This window comes from Bos indicus, chromosome 18 (assembly GCF_029378745.1).
Source record: "Bos indicus isolate NIAB-ARS_2022 breed Sahiwal x Tharparkar chromosome 18, NIAB-ARS_B.indTharparkar_mat_pri_1.0, whole genome shotgun sequence".
NCBI lineage: Eukaryota > Metazoa > Chordata > Mammalia > Artiodactyla > Bovidae > Bos > Bos indicus.
In genome coordinates this window covers 62,168,898-62,194,447 of record NC_091777.1, presented here as the reverse complement: position 1 = coordinate 62,194,447, position 25,550 = coordinate 62,168,898, and the positions used below count along the sequence as shown (strand labels likewise).

General features: G+C 44.5%; 1 protein-coding gene and 2 pseudogenes across 1 annotated transcript; 1 reads left to right on the top strand and 2 right to left on the bottom strand.

Annotated features, from left to right (window-relative positions):
* Positions 1-1,925: 1,925 nt before the first annotated feature.
* On the bottom strand, positions 1,926-23,701 carry LOC139176995 (cationic amino acid transporter 3-like). Its single transcript, XM_070770255.1, is given in 11 exon segments — positions 1,926-2,047; positions 19,087-19,195; positions 19,460-19,626; positions 19,823-20,010; positions 20,201-20,303; positions 20,408-20,547; positions 20,717-20,939; positions 21,106-21,218; positions 21,417-21,594; positions 22,604-22,762; positions 23,332-23,701. Coding segments are annotated over 11 exon segments (1,872 nt in total).
* LOC109571842 (solute carrier family 2, facilitated glucose transporter member 3 pseudogene) lies at positions 8,447-9,975 on the bottom strand (annotated as a pseudogene).
* On the top strand, positions 12,183-13,179 carry LOC109571980 (ATP synthase F(0) complex subunit B1, mitochondrial pseudogene; annotated as a pseudogene).
* Positions 23,702-25,550: the final 1,849 nt, after the last annotated feature.

Genomic DNA, 25,550 nt, shown 5'->3' with positions numbered 1-25,550 from the left:
ATTTCACATGATGAAATCACTGCAGATGGTGATTGCAGCCATGAAATTAAAAGATGCTTACTCCTTGGAAGGAAAATTATGACCAACCTAGACAGCATATTCAAAAGCAGAGACATTACTTTGCCAACAAAGGTCTGTCTAGTCAAGGCTATGGTTTTTCCCGTGGTCGTGTATGGATGTAAGAGTTGGACTACAAAGAAAACTGAGCACCGAAGAATTGATGCTTTTGAACTGTGGTGTTGGAGAAGACTCTTGAGAGTCCCTTGGACTGCAAGGAGATCCAAACAGTCCATCCTAAAGGAGATCAGTTCTGGGTGTTCATTGGAAGGACTGATGCTGAAGCTGAAACTCCAATACTTTGGCCACCTGATGCGAAGAGCTGACTCATTTGAAAAGACCCTGATGCTGGGAAAGATTGAAGGTGGGAGGAGAAGGGGACGACAGAGGATGAGATAGTTGGATGGCATCACAGACTCAATGGACATGAGTTTGGGTAAACTCTGGGAGTTGGTGATGGACAGGGAGGCCTGGCGTGCTGCGGTTCATGGGGTCTCAGAGAGTCGGACATGACTGAGCGACTGAACTGAAACTGAAACTACAGAGGACATGGCAGCCTACTCCAGTGTTCTTGCCTGGAGAATCTCATGGACAGAGGAGCCTGGCGGGCTACAGTTCATGGGGTCACTGAGAGCTGAGCACGACTGAAGCAACTGAGCACACACACACTCTCCAGTGTTGGGGCCCCCAACCCAGCAGGACCCCAAGCAGGAGAAGAGGGGCTTAAAATCTCTGATGTTAAATCAAGCTACACAAGCATTGGATAAGTAAGGTGCCTGTGTCCAGTCTTGCGCAAACGAATGGAAGAGGATAAAAAGGATGTGATGTGGTCCTTTCTCCAAGGAGCTCTTGGAGAGCTGCTTGTTTGCCGGGAGAGCTGAGCTCGCAGGGAGGGAAGTGATACGTGATGTCAGAGGTCAGGAGCTCTGCTTCTCACGAAGGAAAACCTGGAGCAGGAAGTGGAGGGGTGAAGGGCGGATGGGGGTACTGCTGAAGGGTTTACTAGATTCTGGCGTGCATCAAACGTGCTAAAACACTGGGCACAGACCTTCAAAATGGGGCTTAAATGTAGTAGTTGGCTCTTTGTTGTTGGTGTTTAGTAGCTATGTCGTGTCCGACTCTTGGTGACCCAATGGACTGTAGCCCACCAGGCTCCTCTGTTCATGGAATTTTCCAGGCAGGAATACTGAAATGGGTTGCCATTTCCTTCTCTAGGGGATCTTCCTGGCCCAGGGATTGAATCAACGTCTCCTGCATTGGCAGGTGAACTCTTTACCACTGAGCTACCTGGGATGTTCCACTTGACTTTTACACTAACTGACAAAAAAATGGAAGTATAATCCGTTTAAAATAGTCTAAATTAAAAAAAAAATTCAACCACACAACATGTAAAGGAGTGGCTGAAGCTGTGTGCAGAGTTTGGTTCTTTTTTTGTGGCTGAGTAACTGTTTGCAATGAGCAAGCTAATAATTTTCTTTCTTCCTCTGGTTGTTGATTACACTATGGTACTTTCTGGTGAAAATTGATCTCGCTGCACACTTCCGAAGCATGCACTTTCCTCTATGCATATTTTATTTTTAAAAGTTTACATAGAAATTGTTCAGCATTGGGAATTCCCTAGAGGCCCAGGGGTTAGGACTTAGCAGTTTCCTTGCTATGGTCCGGGGGTTCATTCTCTCATCTGGGAACTAAGTTCCCAAAAGTTATGCCAAAAAAAAGTACAAGGTCAAAGTTGTTTTGTCCGCTGGCAAAATATTTATGGCTGTAAATGCATCCCACATTCACACTCCATAGAGGCTCAGAGTATCTTTGAGCCAGCAGACCCTTCAGTGCATGGAGGAATGCCACACAGCATCTATGTCCTGTGGTTAAGATGACTCAGCAGCAGGAATGCTTTTGTCAAGAGTCTGGAAGGTGGAGGCTTGTGGCTATTGATCATTGTTCTCCTCCAAGCTGTGTCGGATCCCATATCCAAAGTATATGACAGATCCTAGTAGGGAGATGAGACAATGAGAAGGAAAAGTAGGCGCTCTCCTTGTTTACAAACACCCAATAGGCCTCCTATCATGGCATCTGAACCAGTTTAGGGGAGAGGTTGTAGGAAGATGGTTGGGTTTTGTCACTCAAACTGTCTCATTATCCAAGGAAGCCACTTACCAATCACCATCCAGATGCCAAACAGGATCCAGATCCAAGAGGTCTTCTGCATCATCAAGTAAATGTTCACAAAGGTGCTCACCAGTGTGAGGACAGGCAAAGCAGGAACCTGTGGGCAAAGTCAGTTCATCCTTGAACATACTCCTGACGTCTGAAAGGGAGACCCACGTGGGTGGGAAGTATTAGTCACTTAGTCGTGTCTGACTTTTGGGACTCTATGGACTGTAACCTCTTTTCATGGGATTCTCCAAGCAAGAGTACCGGAGTGGATTGCCATTCCCTTCTGTAGATCTTCTCTATTGAACTTGGGTCTCCTGCATTGCAGACAGATTCTTTACTGTCTGAGCCACCAGAGAAGCACACGTGGGTGGTTAGTCCCTCTGGATCTAGATGTATTCAGCTTATAGTCCTGTTCTGTGAGCTTCCAGTTGTGCAGGTCTCACTTAATGAAGCCAGAGATGATGATGAAGCTGAGAACCAAAATGTTGATGCCCGTGAACACTTTGTAAACCCAGGCTGACTCACCAGTTCCCAGAGCCAGTACGCCTGTGGGAAAGATGTAATATGAGACATCCAAGGTAACTAAATCCATAGACAGTTGCCAAGAGCTGAGGGATTGGTGCTGGACAGATGAAAATGTCTGCTCAGTGGGTATGGGATTTCCTTTTAAGGTGATAAAAATGTTTGGAAACTCACTTGATAGGGGTACTCTTTTGCTATTTTGAGTTGGGTGATCTTGCTTACAGATTTGAAACATTCTTGGCCTTGAAATCAAATGTTTTTTTTAAAAAATATATTTGGAACTCAATGGAGGTGGTTGCCCAACATTGTGAATATACTAAGTACCACTGAATTGTACACTTTCAGATGGTTAATTTCTTACATGACAATCATCTCACAATATATACATCTACCAAATCATTACCTGTATACTTTAAATTTGTACAGTGTTGTATTCATATCTCAATAAACCTGGGAAAAATAAGAAAATATTTAATTTTGTGCTATGCTAATTTCTCCTCAATTAAAACCACAATTTGGTCTCAATACAGAAGAGATACTAATAGGTCTAAGTAAATGAATCTCAGCCTGGGAATGATTTTGTCCCCTAAGGAACATTTGACAATGTCTCCAGATATTATGATTTTCACAGTTTAGGGGGTGGGTATCACTGGTATTTAGTGGGTAAATGTCAGAAATGCTACTCAACATCCAACAATGATTTTCTAAAAAAGTTGAAACGCACACCCCTATACCTATGAATGATCCAACCCAAACTGGCAATGATGCCAAGAATGGGAAACAATGGTCTATGTCTTGCCTCTCTTGCTCTCACATCAGAGACCATTCCAGCCCTAATCCCCCACCATTCTGCCACCCAAGCCTCTCCCACCCCAGCTCCCCCTCGACACTCTGCTCTTCCCATTCTTCTCTGACCCCTGACTCACTGGTGACCAGCAGCACCAGGCCCAGGGTAAAAAAGTCTGGGTACGTGGCCAGGAAAGAGGGCTTATATGGAGAGAAAGTTTCCTGTAATGCCTGAGAGATGTGGTTCCCAATGAGGCTGTCAAAGGTGTAGCTCCAGGCCTGGGCTACACTGGTGGTGCCTGCAGTGGCAGAAGGAATATTCATTGACAAACATAAGTAGATTCCTAATACGGCCATGGGCTATATTTTTTTTGGGAAGGGAACCCAAACAAAATACCTAATTGCAAAGAGATTCTTTTCAAGGGTTGGGATGGGAAAACCCAGATGATTCACAAAATTGTGTGTGTGTGTGAGTGTGTGTGTGTGTGTGTGTGAGTGCGTGCGCACTCAGTCTTGTCTGATTCATTGCAACCCCATGGATTGTAGCCCTCCAGGCTTCTCTGTCCATGGGATTTCCCAGGCAAGAATACTGGAGTGGGTTGCCATTTGCTAATCCAGGGAATCTTCCCACCCAGGGATGGAACCCACGTCTCGTCTTCTGCATTGGCAGGCAGATTCTTTACCGCTGCACCACCTGGAAAGCCTTCACAAAATAGGTCAGCTATTTAATATGCTAGGAGGAGATCAATGTTATGCAAGAAAGTATCACAGGAAATTGGGACCAGGAGAACTGGAAAGTGAGACTAGAAATTTTAAAACAAGATATGAGGGAAAATTCTATGAAGGCAGCAGTCGAGCAAAGACTTCGAAATGGTGAAGGGATGAGCCCATGGGACATGCTTCCTTCTCACACACTCCCTACAGTTCCCTGACCCCTGGGTTCTTGGTCCATCATTTAAAGAAAGCAGGATAGAGATGAATAGAATGACATTGTGGGAGTTTCCTGCCACTGTTATCCTCTTTACCCCACAAGGTGGATAACAAGATTCTCATGAATATGTGAAGAGTGAAGAACTAAATCCCGCCTCCTTGTTTTCTGATCTTAAACCCACAACTTCCCCTGATCCATCATTTCACCTATGGCTAAGGACAGTATGAGGTTCCAGCCAGTGATGAAGGCACACAGTTGTCCCACGGTGACGTAGCTGTAGAGATACACAGTACCAAAGCATGGTACCCGGGCCCCAAACTCAGCATAGCAGAGCCCAGACATCACACAAGACAGGCCAGCCACCAAGAAGGAGATGACAGTCGCTGGTCCAGCGACACACAGGGCCACTGCACCAGTGAGGGTGTACACGCCGGCTCCCAGGGTTCTGCTCACACCCAAGGCCACCAGGTCAAGGGTGTTCAGATGAGCTTCGGGACTCTCAGACTCCTCTATGGGTTCCAGTGGCCGCCTGCTGACCAGCTTCTGAGCAAACTGTCAAACATACTAATGCAGCATCCTAGACATAGATGCGGAGAAGGCAATGGCACCCCACTCTGGTACTCTTGTCTGGAATATCCCATGGACGGAGGAGCCTGGTAGGCTGCAGTCCATGGGGTTGCTAAGAGTCAGACACGACTGAGCAACTTCAATTTCACTTTTCACTTTCAGGCATTGGAGAAGGAAATGGCAACCCACTCCAGTGTTCTTGCCTGGAGAATCCCAGGGACGGGGGAGCCTGGTGGGCTGCGGTCTATGGGGTCGCACAGAGTTGGACATGGCTGAAGCGACTTAGCAGCAGTAGCAGCAGCAGACATAGATGAGGAGGTTATGCTCTGCAGAGGGTACACCATCACAAAGGCACAAAGCCATCAAGAACATCATCTGCCCTCAGCCCTGGAGTCCAAGTCCATAGTGCAATGGAGTTGTGAGGGGCAGGTGATAAAAGGACATACAGGGCAAGCTCTCCATCTCCGAGCTTTGGTTTCTACAAACACAAATGAAACTTTTAATACATTTCAAAGTTATTGGAAGTGTAAGAGGATTGAGGGGGGCAAAACATGTTGCATCAAAGAGTGCAACATTACTGAAATGGACACAAACATTTTTAAGAGGGCAAACTTTATGCTCTGTGGTCTGTTACTATCATTTCCTAAATTGCTGCCATAGTAGACAATACAGCCAGCTTCACAGAGTTGTGGGTTGGAGCACATCTGATCGTAATTTAGTATAAATCACCATACAGTCATCTCTGAGGTATAACAATCTGGGTCCTCAAGTCCCTTACATCATCCCCGTGTCCACAGAGAAGGAGTCCGCAGATACAGAGGGTCAACAGTATACAGGAGACTGACATCAGTATTTACATCACAAACCCTGGATAAGGGGAATCGTTACTATTTTTTCTTTCTTTCTTTTTTTGAAAGCAAGCAACATAATTTATTAAGTATGCAAGGCAACGCACTAAGGCTTTTCCATTTCATCTGTGCATAATAAACGAGTATGGCTATTTTCATTTGTACAAAACTCTCATATAAGAAACTTACTTAGGTTACAACAAGAACTAAGCAGCCACACGGTGTTTAAAGCTGATTTATTGTTACAGAGGAAGGTTCCCCCCAACCCCACCCCCCCACACAAAGCTAAGCCTGTGATGTTATATATGTACATTCAGAATTTTATTTCAAAACAAAGAACTGTAGCAACAATAATAGAAAAAACCCATTTGGAAATTATTCACAACCTGGTCACTGAGAACTGGGAAACATTCCATGCTGCACCACTGCCAACCTGCTGGTCTGAGGAGTCGGAGCAGAGGTGCGGCTGGAGGACAGTCCCCGGCCATGGCAAAGCCCTATCCCAAGGCACTGCGAGTTTTGTACCCAAAGCTTCAGCAACCAGAGGGAATGGCGAGAACTTAGAACCCAAATACTGTCATAGGCGAGGGTTTGACTGCAGGGCTTGAAATATGTAAGCACCAAAGAAGCTAGGGGAGATCAAACAACATATGAAGGAGGGATGAAGAGCCCAGTCTCCACCTCTAAAAATACTGGATGATCCTGGAAGTGGCCGTGGGCTGTGGTAAATGTAATCCCTCCATCTCAGCAAACCCTCTGGCCACCCCAGATCTAGAAGCTTATTGTCCCCTTAAGAATGCCCCCCTCTCCCCCATGACGCCCTTCCAGCGTACCCAGTAGGCATCATGTCCTGGTCTCACACTCTTTCCTGTCTTCTCCTGCTGTCTGAGTGGAGAGTGAGTCCTCCACTCTCAGTCTCAACATTTAGGGAGTTCTCTCTGTCCTCTCCAACAAGGAAAGGCAGCCAGACGAGACGGAACTCTGAAGTTTCAAAGAAAACCGTTGATGCAGATTCCACCCAGCAGAGGCAGTGTTGTTTACATATACACGGATGAGTCTGAACACATTATACCCAATAGGGGCCTTAGGAACCTAACAAGATAACCAGCAACTGTTTCGTGATGGTGTACAAATGTTCACGCTCATGTGTGGGCCTTGCCGCACATCCACACAGACTGTCACGTGTGGTCTACAGGAAAGTTCAAGTCCCTCAGGGGGCACCTGACGTAACACCATGTAACGTGGTAACAAGGGTAACTTCACATGGTAAGCTGACATAAACAAGCATGAGATGACCCTCATGTAATAACACACGTCAACCGAATAATAATTGTTCAGGAAAAAAAATCGTCTTCCGGCGCTGAGGTTACAAATTCCAAGTTAGCTATAAACATCTCTAAGTTCTTTCAAAGCTATGGCTTAAAGCAAAATAAAAATCAACATCTAAAATCCTCTAAACAACAAACTGAAGAAATAATGAACCTCTACCAAGAACCAAGATTTTTGGTTGTTCACTTGGGAGGCTCTCCCACCAGATGGATGATAGGAATATTTTTTTTTAAAAAGTGAGTTCACTACAGAGAAGGAAGCTGCTTGGTCCAGTGAGGGGAGAGAGGATTTGTAGAAATAACCATCCCTTCTCTGGACTCCATCCAAAATTAGAACACATAAACCCCTATTAACTACAATGCCCACCCTAGCAATAATCCTAGATTTCAAGTAATACTACATATAATCTTAAATGAAGAAAAAAGTTCCAAAGGAAACCAATAGCTTCTTTATACAGGCACATGACTTTTCTGAGAAAGTTGAGAGTTTTTATCGGGAGGATAGAAATTGTTAAGAGGCAACGTGCAAACTTCACACACCCCATCATGCATCCTCCAATTTTGCATGACCTTTCTCCCTAAATCCTTCCCTTCTTATTACACCTTAACCTCTTCAGTATAAAATCTTCCACCCTGTAACCTGTCCTGAAGCACCTCCCTCTAACCTCAATTTCCTTATGCTTTCATTATTTGGTAAAATTACTTTATATTAAAAAAATAAATATTTATGCAATAAAACCAGAAGATAAATAAAACTCAAGTTTATTTTCTCAGTAGAGCTGTATGGAAGAGAAGAAGGAGCTCTTATGGAACCCCTCTCTGCCCCCTACTCTTGAGTGTACCTGCTTCCTGGTGAGTCTGCGGTTGGAGGAATGGTACCTTCTAGCCCACTCCCCAAAATGCCCTGAGGCAATTTTAGAACCTAAGGGAGCAGGAGCTGGCCAGGTTGTCACATACCAAGTGGCCAATCCCTCCTGAAATGAAGGTAGGTTTACTTGGTCTCTCCTGAGCTGAAGAGAATGTCCAAGAAATGAAATTTTCAAAAGCCATTGATGACAACGACTAACCCCAGCCTTGGGATCTTCTGAGCGCCCAACGAGTGTGTGGATGAGAAAGGAATGGAGTAGCAGCATTCAGAAATAGTCCTGGGTTACAACCTGATGAGGTCAAGGCTGCTTTTTGTGACGGGAGGGAGGTGGGTGGGAGGCACGTCTTAGGCGTTGGTGTCCCTCGTGGGCTGGATGCTCCATGATGGGGCCTTTCTCACCATGGGTTCCTGTCTGCACCTACCCTTCAAAGGCTCGTGTAATTTCCTCAAAAGTCCTGCCACGGGTCTCAGGAACTTTGAAGAAGGTGAAGACCCAGAAGATAATGAGGAAGATGGTGAAGAAGATGAAAACGTGGGCGCCTAAGTAGAATGAGGCCAAGGGGAAGGTCAGTCCAACCAAAAAGTTGGAGGTCCAGTTGGAACAACCAGCCACTGCCATGGCAGCCGGGCGGGGTCCCTGGCTGAAGAGTTCAGCCACAATAAACCAGGGAATGGGGCCTGGGCCAATTTCAAAGAAGGCTATAAAGACCAGGATGGCCCCAATACAGATACAGTTCATCAAGCTATAATCATTCTTTAGTAACAAAGAAATCATAATGATGATGGAACAAAAAGCCATCCCTCCAAGGCCAATCAGGTGTAGAGTCCTCCTCCCAGCCCTTTCCACCAAGAACAAAGACACCACGGTGAAGATGGTGTTGACCACACCTGTGCCGACAGTGGCATAGACTGGCTCCTGGACACCTGCCTCTTTGAAGATTCCTGTCGAGTAGTAGATCACTGCATTGATCCCAGAGAGCTGCTGGGAGAGCTGGAGCATGATGGAGACAATGATGGGTTTCCGGTAGTTGGGGGCACGGAAGAGCTCTGGCACTGTGACTTGCTTCTCCCGCGACATCCGCATACTTTCATCCTTCATCTCCTGGATGTCCTGAGCCACATCCTCGGTGCCCCATAATCTCTGGAGGACCTCCTTTGCCTTCTCCTCCTGCTTTCTGTTAATGAGCAAGAATCTAGGACTTTCAGGGCAAAATGGAAGGGCAGCGCACTGGATGATGGCTGGTATGATGGTGAAGACCAGGAGCAGAGGCCAGAGATCTTTAGTCCCCAAGATGACGTTTAGACCAAAGATCTGGGCCACCAGAATTCCAATAACGATGCCCAGCTGGTTGAGAGTACCAAAGGCGCCCCGCAGGGCAGTAGGTGAGATCTCTTCAATGTACATGGGCACGAATCCTGTGCAGAGTCCACAGAAGAGGCCAATAACCAGTCGGCCCACGATTAGCATTTCGACCGACTCTGCCATTTTGCAGAATCCCATAAGGCAGCCACCAGCTATGGCCAACAGGTTGACAATAAACATTGAATTGCGCCTGCCAAATCGGTTGACAAAGAGTCCGATGGAGAAGGAACCGATCATACCACCCACGGAGAAGATGGCCACGGACAAGGACCACAGGAATGTGAGGAGCATGCTGGACGGGGGGATTCCTGACCGCTTTTCCAAAGCATAATTGAGAAAGTCCTTTATGATCTCCTCAGGAGCATTGATGACTCCAGTGTTGTAGCCAAACTGGAAAGAGCCTATGGTAGCAACTGAGATGGTGAAGATCAGAGGTGCGGTGACCTTTGCGGTCCCCATGGCCCTAATTTAATTCTTTTCAAATCTTCGATTAAGATCTAGGAGTGGGACTCCAGAGACCCCTCTTCCAGGCAGCAAAACCTCCAAAATGTCCTTTCTGGGTGGCAAGTTTTCATCCAGGTCCTCAGTCTATTATTTCTATATTAAAGAGTCTAAGAAGAGTCTCACAACCTCTAGACTTGATGCAATTCCCCTCTCCCCACCTCTTCTCACACAAACACAACAGCTCTCAGTTTCTTCTGCTTTCATCTGGAAAATGGGTCTCTTCACCCTCAGGCTGGAGCCAGGCTGACCCTCCTGCGCTCTGGGATTGCAGGGGTCTCTTTGGAAGGATGTGAACTCAACGCCCAGTCTCCCACAGAAGAGGGTGACCTGAGACTTACTGGATCCTTGGAGCAGAGCCTGGAGCACTGGATCAGTCAGGGAGGTGGAGGTTAAGCCAGGCAGGGCTGGAGCTGAGACATCTCCAAGAACTGAAGCAGGGAGTCCTGAGCACAGAAAACAGTCCTCACCCCTGGGCTGTTGGGGTGGAGATGGGGCTCGGTGGGCGGGGAGCAGTGTTACTATCAGCCCTGACTCTTCTGCGGTCGGCGGGGTGGTTCTGAGAGGTTTTTTTTACATGTGGTAAAATACCCATAACACAAAATTGACCACTTTAGCCATTTTTCAGTCTGTAGGTCAGTTGTGTTAAGTACCTCCAAATTTTGTGCAAACTTCAGAAGTTTTTCATCTTGCAAAAACATCAGTTCTGTTCCATTCAATAGTAATTCCCATTTCCCGTTCACAGTTCCTGGCAATTACCCTTCTACATACTGTCTGTATGAATCTGACCACTCCAGGTACTTCATTGTAAGTGGAGTCATTCCATATCTCTCCTTTCTTGTCAGGTTTATTTTACCTAGTTAAATGTCCACAAGGTCATCCCTATTGTATCTTGTGTTAGAATTCCCTTTCTTTTTAATGGTGAACAATAGTCTATTGAGGGTACCTACCATATTGGCTTATACATTCTTGATCAATGGAAAACTTGTGTTGCTCTCATGCTTTAGTTATTGTGAAACATGCTGTGAACAGGAATTTGCACTTATCTCTTCCAGAGTGTGCATTCAATCCTTCTGCTTACATCATCAAAAGTAGAATCACTGAATCAAACAGTTCTAAGATTTTTATCTGCTTGTGATGGAGAAGATGTTCACATATTGAGGTATGGGGACATCGTTTTGACTTATAATACATGATTCAGCCTAAATTTTGTGTAAACAGAACCCTCACAGAATGTCTTCTTTAACTAGTGAGGTAAAGAGCATCTGTTTTGAAGATAAGGATGAGTAACTCCCTCCTCATGGCATGAGTGTCAGCACTCTCTGGGAGATAAGGCTCCCTTCCCAGTCACCAGGGAGCTGCCATCTTGCTGTGTATGAAGTCTTTCTCTTTTGAAACCTTGAAGGAATACACCCTGTCATGTTGATATATATGTCCTTTGCTTGGATGAGGTAGAAGAATGTGCTGGATGACATGCTTCAGCAGAGCAGTTCCTCAGAACTATAGGGACACTGTCTCCCTTGCTGCAGCCCTCAATTTGGCTCAAAGAAAATTCTTTCCTATTTCAGTTATGTACTTTTCATTGATCATTTCTGTGGACACTTGAGATCAAGGACCTTGAGAAATACAAGCTGTAAGACTTGAGATCCCACTCAACCCTGCTACCTCCCAGTCCTCTTACATGACTCGACTCCCCACAGTCTGCACCTGACCTGAGACACCCCAGTGTGGGGACCTTCAAGCTCAGCTATGCCCCAGCTTAACATGTCTGATGTGAATTCAAGCAACACAAACATTGACAAGCACTGTGCTTTGTTGAGTCTTGAACAGTTAATGGGAGAGGATAAAGGGGATGTGACTTGGTCTTCCTGAAGGAGTTATGTTGCTGGGAGAGCCAAGCACAGAGACAGAGAAGTGATACTTGATGTGAGAGGTCAGGAGCTCTGCTCCTCAAGAAGGAAAAGCCGGGAGCAGGAAGTGGAGTGGTGAGGGGGTGATGGTGGTACTGGTAAAGCGTTGACTAGATTCTGACCTCCATGAGATGACCCACATGCTAAAACACTGAGCACAAACCAGCAACATGGGTCTTAAATATAAGTGGTTGACTATTACATTAACTTCTTTAAAAATTGAGGTATAGTTGATTTACATTATTGTCATTTTGTTTTTTAAAGCCAACCCCACGCTCTTCTTGCGAGACTTGTGAGAGTCCATCTTGCGTCTGTCCCTGCCAGATTCTTCTGTCAGGGTTACTGGGGCGGGAAGACTGCTGGGTGAACGCTACCTGACAATGCTGTCCCGGGTGGTACTTTATGCCGCCGCCGCAGCAGCCCCATCTCTGAAGAACGCAGCCCTCCTCCGCCCAGGGGTATTGCAGGCAACAAGGATCTTTCACACAGGGCAGCCAAATCTTGCCCCTGTACCACCTCTTCCTGAACATGGAGGAAAAGTTCGTTTTGGGCTGCTCCCTGAGGAATTCTTTCAGTTCCTTTATCCTAAAACTGGTGTAACAGGACCCTATGTGCTTGGAACTGGGCTTATCTTACGTTTACTCTCCAAAGAAATATACGCGATAACTCCAGAGACCTTCTCTGTCATATCAACAATAGGGTTCCTTGTCTATATAGTTAAAAAACATGGTGCGTCTGTTGGGGAATTTGCTGATAAACTCAATGAGCAAAAAATTGCCCAACTGGAAGAGGTGAAACAGGCCTCCATCAAACAAATCCAGGATGCTATTGATATGGAGAAGTCACAGCAGGCACTGGTTCAAAAGCGCCATTACCTTTTTGATGTTCAAAGGAATAACATTGCTATGGCCTTGGAGGTTACTTACCGGGAACAGCTGCATAGAGTATACAGGGAGGTAAAGAATCGCCTGGACTATCACATCTCTGTGCAGAATTATGATGCGTCAGAAGGAACAAGAGCACATGATAAACTGGGTGGAGAAGCATGTGGTGCAGAGCATCTCTGCACAGCAGGAGAAGGAAACAGTCGCCAAGTGCATTGCAGATCTAAAGCTGCTCGCAAAGAAGGCTCAAGCTCAGCCAGTTATGTAAACACATCTATCCCTATTAAGACAGCTAGAAACAGTTGACTGACTAAATGGAAACCAGTCAATGTGATAAAATCTTTCTGTATTGCTTTCTACTGAAGTTACAGTTTACCTTTCCTATAAATGAAAAGTTTTGAGTCTGATACAATGAGAGAATTGAAACAATCTATTGGCCAGTAAGATCTTTCTCTAATTCATCTTGCTTGAATAAAATTTGGTACCTGGCTAAAAATAGTCAAAATTTTAGTTTAAATTTGTAATTAATTCAGCCATCTTAACAATAAAGTGACAGTTGAAACAAACAAACAAAAAAAATAAAGCCAACCACACAAGACGGAGTGAAGTAGATTAAGCTATTGTGGAGAGTTTTAGTTCTTTTTCCAGCTGCGTAGTATATCATTATATGTATATATACACACACACATATATAAATATTTATATGACATCTTCTTTATCCATTCATCTGATTTCTTTTTTAAAAATTATTTACTTATATTACTTTTGGCTGCGCTGGGTCTTCCTTGTTGCACATGGGCTTTTTCTAGTTTTAACAAGTGGGGACTACTCTCTAGTTGCAGTGAGCAAGCTTCTCATTGCAGGGGTTTTTCTTGTTGCAGAGCATGGTTTCTAGCTGCAAGGGCCTCAGTATTTGCAGGATGTGGGTTCAGTAGCTGTGATTCACAGGCTTAGTTTCCCCATGGCATGTAGGATTTTCCTGGACTAGGCGTCATATATCTGTGTACCCTGCATTGGAAGTGAATGGACCACCTGGGAAGGCCTATCCATTCATCTGTTGATGGATACTTAGGTTGCTTCCATTTGTTGGCAATTGTGAATGATGCTGCTATGAACATAGAAGGGCATGCCTCTTTTCAAATTAGTGTTTTTGTTTTTATTGGATATATACCCAGGAGTGGACTTGCTGGGTCAGATGGTAGTTCTATTTTTAGTTTTTTGAGAAACCTCCATATTGTGTTTTATAGTGTTTGCACAAATTTACATTCCCAACAAGAGTGTATGAGGGTCCCCATTTGTCCAAATCTGCCTTCTGCTCTCCTGGGTTTTGGCTTCATATGTGGTTCTGGAACTAATCCATCTAACCAAGGTATGTCTCAATAACTGGCAAGTAGGTTTATGGTATTGGGTCATTATGTTACCTCCCCATTACAGAGTCAAGAGATCCATGTTAGCAGGATACTGAGATAGGTGGTGGCAAAGTCTTTGGGAATCTTGGTTCCTAGCCCAAGGGTATGTGTAAACAGAAATATACTTAGAAATCTATAAGCCACCATTGCTCAAATAACTGAAGAAACCACAGAAAGAATTGTAGCACAACAGATATACCTAAAACCCTCAGCCAAAGTAGGTTTTAGAGAATAGAATTGCCCTAGATTTTCTACTGGCGAAACAAGAAGACATTCTACTATTACTCACATGACTTCTTTGACTTACATTACTACCTCAGAAGACATTGAGACATACATAGAAAAAATTTTCCAAGGGGCAAAATGGTTGCAAAATGTAACACAGACTGACCCTTTCAATGACCTGATTAGTTGGCTCCCCTTGGGACTAGGCAAATTTTCCACACTGCTTTATAGATGATTATTGTTTTAATATTATTATCCTTTCCCTAGCTATCAAGTTACTCATGACATATATCCCCATCTGCTTAAAGTCTGCTGCCCAAACCACACATACAAATGATTGTACAGGAAACTGAGATGATGGATCAAATGTATAATCTATAAAATGGCTTCCCATGTGGGTCTGTGATAAAGAATCCGCTCGCCAGTCCAGGAGATGTGTGTTTGATCGCTGGGTTGGGAATATCCCCTGGAGAAGGGAATGGCAACCCACTCCAGTGTTCTTGCCTGGAGAATCCCATGGACAGAGGAACCTGGCGGGCTACAGTCCATGTTTCAAAGAGTCAAACAAAACATAGTGAATGTACCCACACCCACACCCACATACATCTATAAAACATTTCTCCATCAGTGTACACGTTTACTGCATTTTAATTAATTTACCCAATTATAAAGTTCTATACATTATGTACTGTTTTAATACAAATACTTTACATAGATACACATTTTATGAACATTAATACTTATATGTATTAATTACATATAAATTGAATATAAAGATACATACGTATTTACAGATATAAGTTTCTTTGTTGTGTTTTGCAAATACTGTATTTTTTACTTTTTTACAATTGAAGCTTTGGGGCAACCTTGAGTCATCAGATGATGGTAAGCATTTCTTAGTGATAACATCTTTAAAAATAAGGTCTACACATTGTTTAATTAGACAGTGCTATAGCACACTGAACAGACTACAGTGTAGTATAAAATAGCTTATATGCACTGGAAAAACAAAGAATTGTGTGACTCTCTTTATTGCCAATTCTCTTTATTGCAGTGGTTTGGAACCAAATCTCCAAGGTATGTCTACATTAACTCTCCACTTTGGGTCATATCATTTAATTGTTACAGAAAGTGCATCATTTTTCCTTGCTAGAGAATTGTCCACATTCTGGTTTTGGCTAATAATGTTTTTGGATGAAACTCTTAAGGTCTTCTACGAACTAGCAGTTGAACTAGAAGCTTGAATACATTCTGATTCAACTTCTCATCAAGACTCTTTCATGGACGGTATTCTGTGTTGCGTGTTACAGCACACTGGGTAGCACGGGATATCTGGTTGTCCCTCAGCAGTAAGGGAAGAACAGCAATCAGGTGATGTCAGCGTCTTCCATCAAAGGTTTACTCAAAAGAATCAGTCTCCATGAACTGCTTTCTAAGCCTGTTATCTCAGAACTTGTAAGATACTGTATGTCCTAATTCTGTTCATCCTTATCTGTTTTTAAATTAATCTAATAACTTGTACTCAATATCTTGACCTCCATCCCTCATTCACTCTACATCAGCTGTTCATTCCCACCAACAGTCCTCTACTTCATTATTACCAATGTCTTCAATGTCCGTAAGCCCAATTTAAACATTAATTCTGCAGCAACACATTTTAATCTTTTCTCTCCAATTTCACTTCCTTTTAGTTCTATGCAACTCTAGCCATTTATCAACCAACCATTACTTCCCACCCACTTCCCTCTCCTCTGGCAAAGTATTTTTTCAATAAAGAACTTTCCCCCATCAACTCTGTTGTGTAACTCTAAGATTATGTGACTGGCTTCCCTGGTGGCTCAGTCAGTTAAGAATCCACCTACAATGCAGGAGACATGAGTTCGATCCCTGGGTCGGGGAAGATTCCTTGGAGTAGGAAATGGCAACCCACTCCAGTATTCTTGCCTGGAAAATTCCATGGACAGAGGAGCCTGGAGGGCTACAGTCCATGGAGTCACAAAGAGTTGGACATGACTTAGGGACCAAACCACCACCACTACACTATAACTCAATAAAGCTGGGGAGGGATAAAAATGACTGTTTTGCTTTATCATTATGAAATGATCCAATTTATCAGTGAGTATTCTCTTTTTCTTAAAGTCTACTTTGTTTGATATTAATATAGCTGCCTTGGCTTTCTACTATTACATTTGCACATTATATCTGTTCCCTTACTGTTGAAAGTGAAGTCTTTCAATCATGTCCGACTCTTTGCAACCCCATGGACTGTAGCCTACCAGGCTCCTCCGTCCATGGGATTTACCGGGCAAGAATACTGGAGTGGATTGCCATTTCCTTCTCCAGGGGATCTTCCCCACCCAGGGATTGAAACTGGGTCTCCCGCATTGTAGGCAGATGCTTTACTGTCTGAGCCACCAGGGAAGTCCCTTACTGTTACTTCCAACCTATTTGTATGCTAGCAAATTTGGAAAACTCAGCAGGACTGGAAAAGGTCAGTTTTCATTCCAATCCCAAAGAAAGGCAATGCCAAAGAATGCTCAAACTACCGCACAATTGCACTCATCTCACACGCTAGTAAAGTAATGCTCAAAATTCTTCAAGCCAGGCTTCCTGATGAACCATGAACTTCCTGATGTTCAAGCCTGTTTTAGAAAAGGCAGAGGAACCAGAGATCAAATGGCCAACTTCCGCTGGATCATGGAAAAAGCAAAAGAGTTCCAGAAAAACATCTATTTCTGCTTTATTGACTATGCCAAAGCCTTTGTGCGGATCACAATAAACTGTGGAAAATTCTGAAAGAGATGGAAATACCAGACCACCTGATCTGCCTCTTGAGAAATTTGTATGCAGGTCAGGAAGCAACAGTTAGAACTGGACATGGAACAACAGACTGGTTCCAAATAGGAAAAGGAGTACGTCAAGGCTGTATTTAACTTATATGCAGAGTACATCATGAGAAACGCTGGACTGGAAGAAGCACAAGCTGGAATCAAGATTTCTGGGAGAAATATCAATAACCTCAGATATGCAGGTGACACCACCCTTATGGCAGAAAGTGAAGAGGAACTAAAACGCCTCTTGATGAAAGTGAAAGTGGAGAGTGAAAAATTGACTTAAAGCTCAACATTCAGAAAACGAAGATCATGGCATCCGGTCCCATCACTTCATGGGAAATAGTTGGGGAAACAGTGTAAACAGTGTCAGACTTTATTTTTTTGGGCTCCAAAATCACTGCAGATGGTGACTGCAGCCATGAAATTAAAAGACGCTTACTCCTTGGAAGGAAAGTTATGACCAATCTAGATAGCATATTGAAAAGCAGAGACATTACTTTGCCAACATAGGTTCGTCTGGTCAAGGCTATGGTTTTTCCTGTGGTCATGTATGGATGTGAGAGTTGGACTGTTAAGAAGGCTGAGCACCGAAGAATTGATGCTTTTGAACTATGGTGTTGGAGAAGACTCTCGAGAGTCCCTTGAACTGCAAGGGGATCCAACCAGTCCATTCTGAAGGAGATCAGCCCTGGGATTTCTTTGGAAGGAATGATGCCAAAGCTGAAACTCCAGTACTTTGGCCACTTCATGCGAAGAGCTGACTCATTGGAAAAGAGTCTGATGCTGGGAGGGGTTGGGGGCAGGAGGAGAAGGGGACGATAGAAGATGAGATGGCTGGATGGCATCACTGACTCAATGGACGTGAGTCTGGGTGAACTCCAGGAGTTGGTGATGGACAGGAAGGCCTGGTGTGCTGCGATTCATGGGGTCTCAAAGAGTCGGACATGACTGAGCAGCTGAACTGAACTGAATGTAAAGTGTAACTCTAGACAAAATATGTAGTTATGTGTGTTTCCTTTTGAAATTTCAATCTCTGTGTTTTTGTTGGAATTAGGTACAAGAAGGTGCTTCTTATGTGCATGTTAATATTTTATTTCTTCCTCTAGTTGCTGGTTATGTTGTTGTACTTTCTTTGTGAAAAATCATCTTGTTGCTCACTTCTGATGCATGAACTATTCTATATGAATAAAGGGAATGACTCAGTCATGTCCGACTCTTTGCAAACCCATGGACTGTCCATAGAATTCTCCAGGCTAGAATGCTGGAGTGGATAGCCTTTCTCTTCTCCAGGGAATCTTCCCAACCCAGGGGTTGAACCCAGGTCTCCCACATTGCAGGCAGAATCTTTACCAGCTGAGCCACAAGAATACTGTGGAATCCCAAGAATACTGGAATGGGTAGCCTATCCCTTCTCCAGTGGATCTTCCTAGCCCAGGAATCTATATGAATATTATGCTTTAAAAAATTTGCTTACAAATTGTAAAACATCAAAGTCATTTTGTCCACTGGCAAAAATACACAGCTGTAAATGCCTTCCACCTTCATGCTCCATCAAGGCTCAAAGTGTCTCTTGAACCAGCAGATCCTCCATTGTATGGAGTGGTTCCACATAGCATCTCTTTCCTGTGGTTAAGATGCTTCAGGACCTGATATGTTTTTGTCAAGTCTTGGAGGTGGAGGCTGGTGGCTATTGATGGTTGTTCTCTGCCAGGCTGTGTCGGATCCCATATCCAAAGTATATGAGAAATCCTAATAGGAAAATGAGACAGTGAGAAGGAAAAGTAGGTGCTCTCCTCATTTACAGAGGCCCAAGAAGTCTCCTATTAAGACAGTTTGGGGGAGTTCAGCTTGGGTTCAGTCACTCAAGTGGAGTCTTTATCCCAGAAAACCACTTACCAATCACATTCCAGATACCAAACTGGGCCCAGGTCCCAGAGGTCATCTGCATCATCAGGTAAACATTCACAAAGATGCTCACCAGTGGGAGGACAGGCAGAGCAGGGGCCTGTGGGTAGAGTCAGTTAATCTCTCAACGTAGCCCAGACATCTGAAAGGGAGACCCTACCCTACCCTACATTCAGTCCAATTCAGGCTGTATGTTCAGTGCCTACTGAGATTGTATATGTAAAGTGCTGAGTGTGGGCCAGGGAAGGGTCCATTTGTTTTAGCAAATTTCCTTCTTCCTTTGTCCAGCAAAGATGTTTAGACCTCAAAGCATGCAGACTTCATTCACTCGAGGTGGACAGTTTGGACATGTAAGGTCACTTACCTTGAAGTAAAGAGCAGTGGGGTCCTGGGGCTGCCTCCAGATGATGACCGTGACCCCAGTGATGAGCAGCAGCAGCAGCACAGCCACTGTTGTGAGCATGGGGTCTCCAGAGAACACACGTCTGGGCCACTGGGCCAGGACCAGGCTCAGGATTATCAGCAGGAGAACTGCAAGGGTCAAGGAGGAGGAGAACAGGCTGGACCCAGAAGACAAAGATGTCAGGATCTTGAGTCCACCCATGAAACTGCTTACATCAGAAAGGGCCATCATATCTCCATGACGCCTCCTTAACTGCCAAAGACACAGAATCCCACCCATCTTGTCAGTTTCAGAGTATGACCAAAGAGAAATCCCAGTGCTCACCAAGCAGGGAGGCACATCCATAGACAATCTGGCCAGATTTCTGGGTGGGGTTGGTGCTGGTAGAAAACCCTAGGCTCTTTAGAATATTTGAGTTTCCTGCTTCAGGTACAGAGTCGAAAGAACTTCCTTCAACTTCGGGCTTCACCTCAGTTTTCTCCTTCTTGCTTAAATTCTAATCTCACTGGTACCTGAATTAGAGGCATTATGGCAGTATTAACAGCAGCCCCTGCTCATCCAACATCACACAGCTTATTCCACATCTGTTCTGCATTAAGCAGAGAAACACATTTAGAAGGTAGCATGAAGGCAGAAGATGATTACAACCCCATTAATCCCCACAAGTCCAAGGTCCCCAGTCAAGGTGTAGTGGAGTCTCACCTGAGGAAAAGCACAGAAAAAGCCACCAGGGAGTAAACAGACAGAGTCCCAATTGACACAAAGTCCACAAGATCCCTGAACTCAAAGAGTAATGCCATGACCCCTAGAAAGAGGGCATGAACAAGGTGGGGAGAGAGCATGAGAAACCACTGGAAACATGCAAGGGAGGGAAGTCAAACAATGAAGTAGTGGGTTTTGTTTATCCACCTGCAAGGTTTCCAGCAGACATGATGGCCATGATGGGAGTATGGGTGTGGGCATGGATCTGGGCAAGGCCCCAGAAAAGGAGCCTGTCTTCTGCCATTGCACAGATCACAGGAGGGGTGGTGAACATGGTACCAAGGCAGCTGGAAGAAGAAATGGGAGCATGTTGGGGATGTGGAGAAGCAGGAGAGACCAGGGCATCTGTTCCCTAGTCTACATGGGGCAAGGTGTCCTTCCCTCTTGTCTCTCAATGCTGAGGGCTGGGATACCTGAGCATCTGACAGTAGATGGGGAGAAAGCCATGATACTGACCTGGATGTAAGAGCACAGAGGGTGCCAACAGCCACGACATATCTGGCAGGGTCCCCGCCAACGTGGAGAAAAGCCTGTGGGACGGGGCTGTCATGATGAATCTGGTAGTAGGGGACCATGAGGGTGAGTGCCACTGAGACACCAAAATATGCCAAAAAGCAGATGAAGAGCGTGATCATGATGCTGATGGGGATGGACCGCTGAGGATTTAGGGCTTCTCCCCCTGCAGGATGGGGGAAGTACTGGGTCAGGTAAACACTGGAGTGAAATCACAAAATTACATTCCCTTCTCAATGTTCAAAACCAGGATCACCTTCTCCCAACTCCTAATGCCAAGGGCAGCCAAATTGGCCCCAAACCCCTGATGGAACACACAATAACCATGTTACCTCTAGTGGCAATGAAATCAAAACCAAGAAATGCGTAGAAACATGTAGCTCCTCCATGGAGAATTCCTTCAAAGTCAAAGGGCACAAACCCTCCACAACCCAGAGGGGCAAAGCTATGATGAGAGAAGGGATAAGGAAGAAGTTGGGTAAAGTGAGTTCAGCCACCTCCACTGGGCTTCTACCTTCATATCACAAGTCCTGGCTCCAGGACCCTGTTATCTGGATCCATCAGCCAAGATCTCTTTAGTCCCCACCATATTCCCAGTTCTGCACCTCACATGCATTACAATGACCAAGAGAACCCTTCTAACCTAGAGGTGTCAGTGGATCCAGATGTGTTCAATATGTAGTCCTGTTCTGTGAGCTTCCAGTTGTGCAGGTCTCCCTTAATGAAGCCAGAGAGGATGATGAAGCTGAGAACCAAAATGTTGATGCCTGTGAACACTTTGTTAACCAGGGTCAACTCACGAACTCCCAGAACCTGTAGTCCTGTGGGCAAGATGGCGTATGAGACATCCAAGATAGCCAAATCCATAGAAACAGAAAGCAGACTAGTGGTTGCCCGGGGCTGGCGGTTGGTGGTAGTGGATAGATGGAAGTGACTGTTCAGTGGTACAGGGTTTTCTTTAGCGTGATGAACATGTTTGGGACTATATAGAGGTGATGGTTACCCAACAGCTAAGTCCCACTGAATTGTACACTTTAAGATGGTTAAATTCTTATGGTGACAATCACCTCACAATATATACATCTACCAAATCATCTCATGTAAACCTTAAATTTATACAGTGTTGTATTTATATTTCAATACAGCTGGGGAAAATAATAAAATGTTTAATTTTATGCTATATTAATTTCCTCTCAATTAAAACACATCTTTGGGGACTTCCCCGATGGCCCAGTGTTTAAGAATCTGCCTTGCAATGCAGGGGATGTGTGTTTGATCCCTAGTCAGGGAACTAAGATCCCACATGTTGCAGAGCAAGCAAGCCTGTGCCCTTGCACACTGGAGCCCGAGTGCCACAAGTAGAGAGTCTGTGCACCATATCTAATTTCCATCACAGCCAAATACATAAATAAAAAATTTAAAAGATATATTTTATAAAATGATAACCTATATTTGGTCTTAAAACAGAGAAGAAACTTATAGGTCTAAGTAATTGATCCTCAGTTGGGGTGATTTGTCCACCTGTTGACTTTTGGAAATGTCTGGAGACATTCTGATTTTCTCAGAGATGCTACTCAACATCCAACAAGAATCTTTTTTTTTGTTTAAACCTGAAGTGCACACTTCCACACCTTTGAATGATCCAGCCCAGACTGTCAATAATGCCAAGTGTGGGAAACAATGGTCTATGTCTTGCCTTCCAGTCTTTTGTGTCACACATCCTCCTTTCCAGTCCTAATCCCCTAGCATTCTTCAATCCCAAGCCTTTCCCTCCCCACTTCCCCCTTCCACACCCTACTCCCTGCTTCCTATCACTGACCCCTGTCTCACCTGTGACCAGCAGCACCAGGCCCAGGCCAAAAAAATCTGGATACCTGGCCAGGAAGTAAGGCATATTCAGAGAGAAAGATTCTTGTAACACCTGAGAGATGTGGTTCCCAATCAGGTTGTCAAAGATGTAGCTCCACGCCCTGGCCACACTGGCCATGGCTGCAGCAACAGGAGAAGGAATATTCATTGACAAGCATAAATCTATTCTTGATATGGTATATTTGGGGGGTGGTGGCTTAAACAAAATATTTAATCTCAAAGAGTTTCTTTTCATGGATTGGAGAGGGCAGACCCAGATGATTCACAAAATAGGTCAGCTGTTTAATATGCTATGAAGAGATCAATTTTATAAAAGAAAATATAACAGAAAGTTGGGATCAGGAGAGCTGGAAGATGTGGGTTGAAATTTTAAGTCCAGGTGTAAATAAAATCCCATGAAGGCAACAGCTGAGCAAAGACTTCACTAAGGGGAGGGGATGAGCCTGTGGGCCATGCCTCCCTCTCACCCGCTCCCTACAGTTCCCTTTCCTCTGGGTTCTTGGTCCAGTTATTTAAGAAAAACAGGATAGACTTAAGTACAATGAAGTTGTGGGGTTTTCTTGCCACTATTATCCATTTCACTCCACAAGGTCAAAAACAATGCTCTCATGAATGAGTGAAGACCTGAAACCTACCTCCTAATTTCCTGATCTGAAGCCCCACACTCTCCCCTCAATCCATCACCTCACCAATGACATAGGACAGTATGAGGTTCCAGCCAGTGATGAAGGCACACAGTTGACCCCTGGTGACATAGCTGTAGAGATACGCAGTACCAGAGCGTGGTACCCGGGCCCCAAATTCAGTAAAGCAGAGACTAGACATCACACAAGACAAGGCGGCCACCAGGAAGCAGATGACAGTTGCTGGTCCAGCTCTCACTTTGGCTAATTCACCAGTCAGGATGTACACACCAGCTCCCAGGGTGCTGCCCACACCCATGGCCACCAGGTCGAGGGTGTTCAGATAAGCTGTGGTTTTCTCAGACTCCTGTCTGGGCTCCAGGGGCCACTTGTGGATAAGTTTCTGACCAAATTGATGAACATACTGATGCAGCATCCTAGACATAATTGAGGTGGCTCCGATCTGCAGAGAAAACAAGACACAAAGCCATCAAGAATGTCCATTGGCCCTTGACCCTGAGAGTATAATTCCTTGGAACAATGGAGTTAAGGGGTGCAGGGGGCAAAATAACACATCAGGCAAATTCTTCATCTCTGAGCTATGGTTTCTACAAACATGAATAAAACTTTTAATGTCTTTTGAAGTTACTGGAAGTGTATGAGAATTGAGGGAAGCAAAATATGTTGCATCAAAATGTGCCACACTGTTGAACTGGACACTTAAAAATGTTTCAGATGGCAAATTTTGTGCTATGTGTATTTTGCGTGTGTGTGTGTGCTCAGTCACTCGTGTGTCCGACTCTTTGCGATCCCACATACTGTAGCTTGCCAGGCTCCTCTGCCCTTGAGATTTCCAAGGCAAGAATACTGGAGTAGGTTGCCATTTCTTACTCGAGGGGATCTTCTCAACCCCAGGACTGAACCCACATCTCTTGCATCTCCTGCATTGCAGGTGAATTCTTTACCACTGAGTCACCAGGGAAGCCCATTCATATTTTATCATCATTTTAAGAACGCTGCCAATGATATACAATAGAGCCAGCATCACAGAGCTTTTGGGTATAGCAAATCCCATGATAATTTAATATAAATCACCATATAGTCATCTCTGCAGTTACCAAAATTGGAGGATTCTCAAGTCCCTTATATCATTCCCATATCTACAGAGGAGGAACTCTCAGATACAGAGGACAACAGTATACAGGGGCTGTCATCACTATTCACACCATAAACCTTGTATAAGGGAAATCTTTAATATTGTTTGAATATTAAAGAGTCTCAAAATGTCCTGACTTGATCCAAGCCCCTAGACCCTACCTCTTCTCACACATACAGTCCCCAGTTCCTGTTTTCAGCTGGAAAACAGGTCTCTCCGCCCTCAGGCTGGAGCCGGACTGAACCTCCTGCACTCTGGGGTTGCAGAAGCCTTTTTGGGAGGATGTGAACTCAGCACCCAGTCTCCTACAGATAGGGGTGACCTGAGACTTACTGGATCCTTGGAGCAGAGCCTGGAGCACTGGGTCAGTCAGGGAGGCTGAGGTTAAGCCATGTGGGGCTGGAGCTGAGACATCTCCAAGAATAGAAGTGGGGAGTCCTGAGCACAGAAGACAGTCCTCAGCCCTGGACTGTTGGGGTGGAGATGGGGCTGGGTGGGCAGGGAGCATCTGCAGTGTTACTATCAGCCCTGACTCTTCTGTGGTTACCCTCAGGGGAGATCCTGAGAGGGTTTTTTTTTTTTTTTGGTGGTAAAATACCCATAACTTGAAATTTACCACTTTAATCATTTTATGTGTCCAGTTCATTTGTGTTAAGTACATTCACATTTTGTCCAGGACCTTTTCATCGTGCAAAACTGAAATCATATACTCATTAAACAATTTCCCTTTCTCCTCCTCTTAATTCCTGGCAATCACCATTCTACTGTCTATCTCAATGAATTTGACCACTCTAAGCACCTCATTTAAGTGGAATCCTTCAATAATTGTTCTTTCCTATCAGGTTTATTTTACTTAGTATCATGTCCACTAAGTTTATCCACGTTGTAGCATTATATTCCCTTCTTTTTTAATGCTAATAAACTCGATTATTGGTAACACTTTGGCTTAACCATTTCTTGATCAAGGGGACTTGGGTTACTTTCATGTTTTAACTATTGTGAATAATACTGCTTTGAACATGCATGTACAGATATCTTCTTCAGGGTGTGCTTTCAATTCTTCTGGGTATAGTCTCAGAGAAAGAATTGCTAGATCATATAGAACATTCCAGGTGGCTCAAACAGTAAA